Here is a 10,577-nt window from a genome sequence, read left to right as displayed (position 1 = left end):
CGGAGATCAAAAGATCGACCGTCGAGCGTCCTATTTGACCTCCTAATGCTTATCTACTCCGCAGTAGACCCCTTTTTTCCTCTCTTCCTGGGCCCACAATATTATACTACAGCCCTTTTTTTTCACCGTGGTATCTACTATCCGTGCATAACTAATCTAATGGTCTACAAGATATAAGCGAACTGCGATCGCACGATCGGCTAGAAAAAGCATAGCTATCTTTACTGCTTTTATATTTTTAACTTCAATCATTTATACTCGTCGATAAAGTTTTTAATTGTAAAAAATATTTAAACAATATAAATTCAAAACTCGGTATACGCTGTTCCTTTCTATGTTTAGAAATTCTTTAAATTATAGTATAATATACATTATCGGGAACACTAATCGGTATGCTTATTAACGACAAATATTTCCGGTTCTCATTAAATGATATCATATCAATATCTACTTTCTTTTCTTAGCTTTTGAAGAAAGTACAAAGGAATTGTCAATTAATTATCGATTAATAACGTATTATCCAAAATCTAATTACCACAAATAGATACAAATTAACTAAAAGATAATTAAACTAGGAATAATTATCTAGCGACATTAATATCAAATTATGATTTATGTCAATGAAAACAATTATTGTTAATTATAGACAATTAAAATTATTTTCCGAGAAGGCTTAATGATGTCGAAAAATATATTTTTCAAAAATTTAAATAGAATTTACTTGAAAATATTTAAAGTAAAAAATGTACGAAGGTTCTGTGCTTCACTTTATTGTTAACTGATGCATCAAAATTATCAAAAGAAGAAAAAGAAAAGAAAAGGAAAAAAAAGAAGAAAAAGAAATTATGATCGTTCTATGTCAGAACACGTAGGAGATTCGATTTCGCAACATGTCGTAGTCCGCCGTTTTCCTGTGGGCGTGAAGCACACGCGTTAATTGTTCAGTGGCGCCTCTTTCGCGCGTCGCTCGAAGCCGTCACTTTGTGCGCAAGTCGAACCGCAGTGCGCAGTCTGACAGCAGCACCAGAAAAATAGTCCCGTGTATTAAATGGATACGAAAAATCTCTCGAAGTACACCAAGACATTCGCCGATATAACTTCCTATGATTTCCTTCAAGCTCCCACTAATACACGAACATTCATTTTTCATTCGCGTTAACATAATTTTTGCAAAAAGTCGAACATTATGGAAGAGAACTCTGGCGGGCGCGGCCCCCCACGCGGCATGTGCAGGATCGTAGTACGCGGTTTAAAAAATAGGGTACCCCTGTAGATCATTTATTTCAAAGAAAACTTATTATTTGTTCAATGATCAAATTTATTCATTTTATTAATAAAACGATTAAATAATAATCTATTGATCTGTTTTATTTATTTCATAAGAAATTATTAATATTATCTTATAGAATAGAACACATGCACTTCTTGATGCGGTGTACGGAGGCCGTATAATAGTTGAGTGGTCGTTAAGAGAATGATGGTATATGTATGCGAGTATTCGCAATATTACAACATCGACTGCAACACGCTCGGGGTACAACGGACACCTGACATATTAGAAATAAGTGACATGGAATGTCACTCAGTTGTATGTGACGTACTGACAGTGTTTCGGCTTTGAAGAATTTTCATTTACATTTAATCCTCCTAACGTTAAAGTATTATATAATTAATATACAAGTAAGTACAGATATACATTAATAAACGTTATAATTTTGATATGTTACATCATTTCTATAAGTTTAATAGTTGCTACGAAGATTGTCGATTTTTTTTTTTAGCGTAATACTGGAAAAATATTTCTTACACATTCACAACACGTATATATCTCTGTATATTATATGCAGATTAGAAGAAGACGATAGAAGTGACATAACGTTGAGGCTATCTCAACGCGCGCTTTCCGCGTCGATTCGGTTGCACAATATTATGTGTCAAGGGCTAAGCCGTTTGCGCGCGTACATTTATACAAAAAAATGATAACTAATATTAATGGATTGTCATGTGCGCGTGTGAATTCATGATAAATACGATGTTGGTATAATAATTAATATGGATGACATTAATTGATTTCTTTAATTTTTTCATTTAAAAGAAAAAATTCTTAAATTAATAAATAGGATTATAATATGTATGTAAATCATATTCAGTCAATTTGATTCTAATGCCATTGTCTACGTCGTGATGATTCGATGGAAGTCGTGGCATCCGAGCAACCCTCTAGCATCACTCGGCTGACGACGAGTCGGTCATTGACGTGCGACGAATCGATGCTTAGAGTCTAGTATCTGTTAACGTGTTTAGCGTGCCTTCTCCGTTGAAGATTCTGCTCTGCTAAGCTCTCTCCTCTGCGAGACGGCACGTTTTTGATCGATCGACGTAAACACGCGTTTACCATACATCCATACACACAAATCAAACACATAAATATATATACACACAGACATTATTGATATATTCATAATATCATATAATCTTTTGCTACGTGGTTTCAAAGTGGATAAAGTTAAAGAGACTACTATGCCATTGGCCAAGTCGAGACTGTTCCAAGATTTTAATTACAAACTCAAAGGTTTGTATACAAAAGAGTGGACGGCTTTCAAGTAAGCCGCGTTTATTACAAAAACGATAGGCTAGCTTCTCTCGTTTGAAAATTGAAAGGTCCCCGTGTTTGGTAGAGAAAGAACGATAGAAAGAGAGAGAGAGAGAGAGAGAGAGAGAGAGAGAGAGAGAGAGATAGGGAGAACAAAGTAGGAGGCGTAAGAAGTTATCGGCGTGTAAATTTATCCGGATAAACGCGATTGAGGAGTATAGACGTTGTGGGAGCATGATGATATGAGGAGGATAAGGGATAATACGTTTGCTCGCAAGTATTAAATCCGTACAGGTTCCGACAGGTTGCCAACCGCAAGCTCGCACCACATGTGGCCTCCACGTTTCTCCCATGACAAACTTACGCGAGACGGCGTACATCAAACCATAACATATTCCAGAGGACGAATGCCTTTCTCGTAAAAGGATGTTCGCGATATTCGAGTTTCATCCTACGAACGAAATATTAACGTTGGATAATATTAACGATTATTCGTTCAATCGCGTTGATCGTAAATAATGTATATGTATTTCAGACAAATGTACTTTAAATAAATAATTGAACAAAAAAGAAAATAAATAAAAAAGAAATAATTATAAAATGTTAAAAGATGGATGTTAAGAACGGGGTTCGAAGTTGGAGCGATACGGTTCTGGCACCGGGTCCCGAAGCGGTGGACATAGCCGCGGAAGATGGAAGGAAAGCGCACGGGATCGCACGGTTCAGTCGCCTTTTACCGGCCTTACCGAGAGGATCGGATTGCTGTTGATAAGCGTGCGCGTACGTACGACTCCCTTCGAGAGCTTACACAGAGTGAGAGAGAGGCTGACATTACGGTATTAAAAAGACGTACAAATAGATACGACAAATAGAGAGAGAGAGAGAGAGAGAGAGAAAGAGAGAGAGAGAGCGCGAGAGAGAAAAAAAGAGAGAAAGAAAGAGAATAAATTGATAGAAAGAAGATAAAGGCTTACCACCTTAAAAAGCCTTGTGCGGATCACTTTAAGAATGAAATTCTTCCTCTGCCTGGTCGAAGAAGGCAGCGGTAGTAGATGTTCTATAAAATATATTCGAAGTAACTCTATCGACTGTAAAAGAAAACGACAAGGGAGTTTGTGTCGAAATGCTAACAGTACACGCTGCTTTAAAGCATAAGAAAAATAAGACATCATTGTAAGCTGATTTTCTTATTCTCTCTTATCGTGTGAAGAGGGAAAGAGAAAAAAAGAAAGAAAGAAAGAAAGGCAGGCGTAAGATTACGCGTCGTTTAAAAGCAGTGCATGTGAAAGAGAAAGAGAGAGCGATTAAAGAAAAAGATTACATTTCTCATACCGGCGAGCGTGTTAAACGAGGTATCGTAAGATTCCTCGTTTATCTGCGAATTTCATAATCGTGTTAATACTATTACTATACTACTACTACTACTACTACTACTACTACTACTACTACTACGGTATCAACCGTCTCTCTCTTTCTCTTATATAAAACCGCGAAATTCGAATTCGCGCCAAAGTGCGTTCCACAGTGGATACTATCTCGCATTTGGATTACAACACGAAGTGGTGGCTGTCAGGTATGTGAACATACCCCGGCTTTTCAATACAATTATTACATTATACTATACTATATTATAATTTATACTATATGTGTCGTATCTATTTAGATTTTTTTTTTCTTTACTATTTCTTACTTCACTATTCTTTTGACTTTTCTTTTTTTTCTTTTTTTTTTTTTTTTTTTTTTTTTTCTTTTTTTATACTATTGTAACTTATCGTTATCATAGCAATGTTTTATACTAGTGTGAGATACTAATGTAGTATACTAGCAGATTTTGTAGAGAGTAAGATTCAAGACAGAGAGATAGAGAGAAAAAGAAAGAAAGAAAGAGAGATAGAGTGAGAAAGAAAGAAAAAGAAAGAGACGGGAGCGCCTAAAATTCATCTGTCGCTTCGTCGTTTATGTCCTATATCTATCTTTATCTATTTATCGCGCGTTTCTTTCTCTTCTAGTTCATCTCTTCATTTATCTCTTATCTCGTATTTGACACCTCGTTCCTTTTACTTTCGTTTTCCTCTATCTTATGTTAGGGTCTTTCCTAGTCTCTCTTTCTCTTTAATATCACCATTGAGAAGAAAAGAGGGAGAGAAAGTTGTGGGTAGAAAATCGATACATGAAACAAGCCCTCCCCACTCCAACAAAAATATTTCTTTCATAGAAATAGGCTCTATGGGAAAAGTTTTAATTTCTCTTGGCCGATTCAACGTGTTACATATACTTATGTATATAACTATATATATATATATGTATGCGTGTGATATATACGATGAGAATTGCCGTAGGTTACGGACTGTCCGAAAAGCGTGAATATTTAAACGCGGTAGAAAGCGCGAGATTCTCACTGGTCGCCCACGCTTTTAGCTAATTTCACGCGGTGTGCACGTTCTACGGCATAACTATATATATATATGTTTGCATACGTATATGTGAGGTACTCCAAAAGTGCTATTATTTCTGAGTCGCGGTGAGTATTTTAAACTGAATGGGAACATTCGAGCTTTATTCAAACTGACTGTCAAGTTTAATATCAATCATATTTATTCATTTTTTTCTTTTAAATCTAAAGTTCTTTACTTCAATATATATAATGTATAATACACATGCCAATATATTTATAGATCCAAAAAAAAAAAAAAGAACAAGAAAGAAACTCTGATCTTGAAATAGATATCGTGATCCCATTGTTTTTTCTACATGTGTTAGCAGCGTACGTTTGGTGCGCGTGCATATGGGTGTGTGTGTGTGCATGTATATCGATTTCACGGGAGCGGAAACTAGCTTCGAGTTTTGTCGTTAGAATATCGCTCTTTTACCGTCGTGTCTCCTCTTGCACCTCCTCAGAATGGTAATAAATAAAGTATTTTGCTGAATCACGCATTCGTCGAGTCGATGATTACAAAAGACGCGTTTTTTTAATTAAAGACTTGAATCGAGTTATCGTTGGCGCCACAATTTTAATCATCAAAACTGTGAGATAAGCATCCCCTCTCGTACAAGCATTTTGAAAACCATTGAAAGAAAAAAAAAGAGAAAGTTAGGAAAAGCAAGAGAGATGGAAGGGCAAGGGGAAGGGGAAGGGACAGGAAAGGTTTCCCGCTTCTGCATTCTACAATGTAATGCCACGCCTATTTCGGACCTTGAATTTTCCTACTTCTTACAATACACCCCCATCCCCACTATTTTCCAATTTTACCTGATTTTCCTAAAGGTCCCTTCAGTTTCTAAATTTTCCTACAGTCAGTTGACGAGCTATCCGCTTAGCGTGAAGTCACATTTTAGAAACCAGTGCTATAACCAAAGTTTGTGAAATTTGTGTGCAGTAATCAGTGTATTTTTTAATTTGTTCATTTAATTAAGTTGATGAATTAAAGTTCACTAATATTCTTCAATATGCGAAACTTGAAATCGGTTTTGATTAATCCCTTGTTTGACCGTAAGAATTATTATTTTTTTTATATCGAATATATATTGAAATTTTGTATCATTTCATCTTCAAGAAAATATTTTCACCGTTGAGCGTAACATTTTATTTCTCCTCGTCGTAGTAATTAGATTCGTGGACAAAAAATGATTGGAATTTTTTCATATAAGTGAAATTTGCCGACTATTTCATTGTGTACATTTGTATTTATTCTGCTATGTAAAAAATTTCGCTAAAAACGAGTAAACATTAGAAAAACTGACGCTATTTATGTTCTCTCTGTGCTCTTCAAAATATTCATGATCGTATTTATCGTACGTAGTTAAACAGTATATATAGTGTTTTTTGTAAATGCTCTTCTCTTACTCTTTGTTATTTATTTTGCTGTATAGTACTAAGTTGCTTCGAAGAGGTCATTGGCAAGCTAGTATGTAAACTGACCTGAGCAGCATCGGTCTTTATTGTCCCTATTCAGTTGACCCAAAGGCGAGAATAATAAAAAAGAATTCTTTTGCTTCCTTTCCTGTTCTAAGCTGCTTTTTTCGATGGTCATTTTAACTTCTTCCTATGGTCTTTTGTTAAGCATCCTTAGAATTATATTGAGAAAGAAAGGAAATAGAGGAGAGGAAAAACGTTTTGTTCATGAGTTTTTCTTTCATTAAGGCAAATTTTTTTTAGAATCGTACAAATGGATGTTCTTTACAAAGAGGAGTCGGCTCGTTCAATTCATATGCAAGAATTATTTCTTTTCTAACAACTTTCGTCTTGATTTTCTGATTTTTTTTTTTTTTTTTTATCGCTTCCCTGAATTCAACACAAATCTCATTGACGTATTTCGTATCGAAAATTTAATTAAAATTTCTTAGATATCTTTCACAAGCGCTGTAACATTTATTCTTTTTATATTTTTGTCTTTATACAAATAAATTAAGATGGTTAATAAGATATTTTTGTAAATGTCACCACGTAAAAACAACCAAAACATACATCACGCATATATTCTTATCGTGTTTAGGTTGCTTTGCAAACAATAGGAAAAAAAAACGACGATAGGGAAAGAAAAAGAAAGAAAGAAAGAGAGAGAAAGAGGGAGAGAGAGAGACAGAGAGAAAGTGAGGAGAGGTTGACAAAAATAGAAAGTTTGCTTGAAAAAAGAAAACATTAAATCATAAGATATAAGATAAATGTTCTGACTGGTGCAATGTAGAAAAATACCTTTTAAGGGTAGTATAAGATAGAAATGTTATTGTTGAATCTAGTCAGCTATTTTGTAATATCTTTTCTAATAGTTAAGGGTTAATGTCCAGTTTATCGCCCGATTTGAATCATCTTGGATGTCAACGGTAGAGGTCTCGCACGAGATTCGATAAGGAGGGCGTTTCCTTCCTGAGGATCAAGGTCCGTGGGTGCGCGCGCGCAATTTCGTCGGACAGACGCCAAGAAAAAGAGCGGTGATGTAACGACGATGGAGGGGTGCGGTATGAGGGCAGAAAGAGAGGATGGTTGTAGTAGTGGTATAGCATAGCGAATAAAACCAAAGAGCAGAAGTTTATTATTGCCGTGCGATAAAAATTCGTCGACTTGTTTCCTTTTTTCTCATCTTCTCTCATCTTCTGTTTCTTCATTATTATTTTTCTCTCTCTCTCTCTCTCTTTTTTTCCCTTACTCTCTCGTAATAGTCACAGTAGACGAAACGATAAGGTCTCGTGGAATTCCTTCGTTGATTATGAGTCATACTTGTAAGCTCCTTACTAGTATGTTCATAACTCGATATGCTCTATTTCTAGCCGAACGGCTTCTCTTACGCATGCAAAAGCCAAACCGTTGGAATTCCAGAATATAGGAATATATATATATATAGAAGAAGAATGAAAGAAACTTTTTCCTCAATGATTTTCGAAAATTTTTTTTTCTCAGTTCGAATCCCTTTTAGTTTACTTTGATTGAATCCCTTTTTTCCTCTCTTTTCTTCATTTTATATTTTCTTTTATTTTTCTTTGGATTTGTTAGACATTTTTGTCCTGACCTTTGGTCCCTTTCTATTGTTAAGTATATTATTCAGGGACAGTAAAAGAAAATCGAAGAGATAAATAGAAAAAAATTTTTTGGGAATATATTTTATTTTTCAGGAAATCTCGGGAAAAAGAATTTTTCTAGCACGATGGAAGAATAAAGATTTTTAAATAATAGCTGTCCTTTTCTTTTTCTTTACGTTGACATGATTTATGGCGTTTTCTATTATCCCCATATGTTTCTTATTGTCTGTATCTATATTTATTCGTTCTTTTTTTTCGTAGAAGAAAAAATAGGAACTATAATAAAAAGATAATATATGCAAAGAATTATTTAAAATAATATTAGGTATCGTTATAATTAGCTCAAGTTTAAGATCGCGACGAAAAATGTTCTTCGACGATATCTGATCAAATGTAAATGTGTTACTATCATAAAATCCATCACACCTGTCGATCGATCGTTGCGAAAAAATAACAAGACTTTTAATCTTCTCTATTCATTTTTTTTAAACGTGTGACATTTTCCTGACGCCGCGTGCATTTTTTCTGAGAATTTATTACGGAAAGAAATAAATGACTTATTTGCAATTTAAGCGAGTATGTATATACGTAAGTCGCGATATTTTACATATACGTATATCTAATACACATACATATGTTTACGTAAATACATATATCGACCGATCGGCCGAGCGTCCACAAGGAAGGTCATCTAATTTTACTACTAATATGCAAGGTTAATACGCGACCTCCATTCACATGTTCGTTGTAAGTTGTTGATCTTCGCGATAATACATCAATGTGTTGCGGCACGTGGCGTAAAGTAAACCGTTAAACATTTTCTCACGATATCTACGCGGAACGTTACATTGCAACAATTTTTATACCATCTTTACCAAAAACAATGAATAGTTTCTAGTCGTGATTATTTATATTTTGATGAAGAAAAAAAAATAGGAAAGTGTAAATAATCGATTAATTGTCGGATCGATAAATAATTTATCAAAAATCAAATTTATCAAAAATTTCGGAGGGAATAAAAAAAAAAAAAAATGGAAAAAAAATTGATAAAACAAATAAAGATTTGTTATTTATTTTTACGCAGCCACAATGCCAGTGTCATGGGACCATACGGACCCTGATTCTATGGACGGCTCCTTGGATACAGTGAGCGTCGTTTCGGAGGATATTTGGAAGAAATTCGACTTGAATTATCCAATAAGTACCTATGCCAACGAAATGGACGAAGAGACCGGCCTTTTCGAGGATATTTCGAGAATTACTGCGAGTACGAAATCTCGAGAGATACGTCATCATGATTGCATGTGGGCCGGGTTATGTATAAGTCAGGAGCACAATAAAACTTCGACTGCCATCAGAAGTTCTCAGTCGCAAGAGAAAATACCAGCTGGTAGGAGTTTGCTGATATCACGATCCTCGACGACTCTGCCAAAACAACAGCAACAAACATTACAACAACAACAATATCGTGAAAAAAGTTTAACTAACGATGGAAATTCCCCAAGACCGGACACACCACCAACATCTACATCAGATACAGATTCAGATGAAGAAGTTCCTCTATTTAAACACGATCAGATCGATATACACGAGAAGCTATCGGAATGCATGTCCGACCTGGTAACCAAGGCGGCACCGGTAAGCGCAGTTACGAATCAGCTTGTCAGACGACGTAAAAAGAAGATAGATGAAGAAAACAGTGAGCAACAAAATTTGAGAACTACCCTTAGTGATCATAGCTATCATCTAAATCATCCTGATCACAAGAGAATTGAGTGTCTTGGCATACAAACACCTTCCGAATCCGGTAAGTCTTTTCTTTGTCTGTTTTTTATTTAATTACAGGATTTTATTTAATTACATAATATTACGAACAAATAAATTTAATTTAAGGATATTTTATAAAAATAAAGATTCGTTTTTAGCTCCTGAAGAAGAAATTATTACTCTTTTTTTTTTTTTATTATAATTTGCTGGTAATAAGTTATAATAAGTTTCGTTAATTTAATTGGGCGAGAATATCAAACTAAACCATTGGTATGCTTTCGAATTATTCATTTTAAAAAGCCGTTTTACGAGGAATCCCAAGGTCGCTCGTAATTCGAGGAGATCGATGGTAAAATATCACGCGTATCTCTCTCTCTCTCTCTCTCTCTCAAATTTGGTACCCGCATGAGTATGCTAATTCCGTGAGGTTATTCGTCATCATTGAAGCACAAGTAGCGTTCAACCGAAGGAGGAAACCCGTTTCAAAGAAGAGAAAGACCGAGAGAAATAGATAGATAGATAGATAGATAAATAGAGAGAGAGAAAGAGAGAGAGAGAGAGAGTCGGAGGTCTGTACACTAACGTCCTCGGGCAAGTTATTTATTACGAGTCAGAATCCCGTGAGAATTTCGTACCGTCGTGAAATTAATTCGTCGGTTCTCTCTCTCTCTCTCTCTCTCTCTCTCTCTCTCTCTCTCTCTCT

At 35.2% G+C, this 10,577-nt stretch overlaps 1 protein-coding gene across 1 annotated transcript in view; it reads left to right on the top strand.

Annotated features, from left to right (window-relative positions):
* Positions 1-3,201: 3,201 nt before the first annotated feature.
* The window catches only part of LOC106788614 (transcriptional regulator Myc-A-like), a 30,452-nt gene continuing 23,076 nt past the window's right edge, over positions 3,202-10,577 (top strand). Inside the window, exons 1-2 of the mRNA XM_014752033.1 lie at positions 3,202-4,166; positions 9,192-9,914. Of these exons, the coding sequence (XP_014607519.1) occupies positions 9,197-9,914 (718 nt within the window). The 5' untranslated portion in view covers positions 3,202-4,166; positions 9,192-9,196. The remainder of the gene's footprint in view (positions 4,167-9,191; positions 9,915-10,577) is intronic.

This window comes from Polistes canadensis, unplaced genomic scaffold (genome assembly GCF_001313835.1).
Source record: "Polistes canadensis isolate GaletaPanama2010 unplaced genomic scaffold, ASM131383v1 scaffold_5, whole genome shotgun sequence".
Taxonomy (NCBI): domain Eukaryota; kingdom Metazoa; phylum Arthropoda; class Insecta; order Hymenoptera; family Vespidae; genus Polistes; species Polistes canadensis.
Note: the sequence above shows the minus strand (reverse complement) of the source record. Positions and strands in the feature narration are given on the sequence as shown.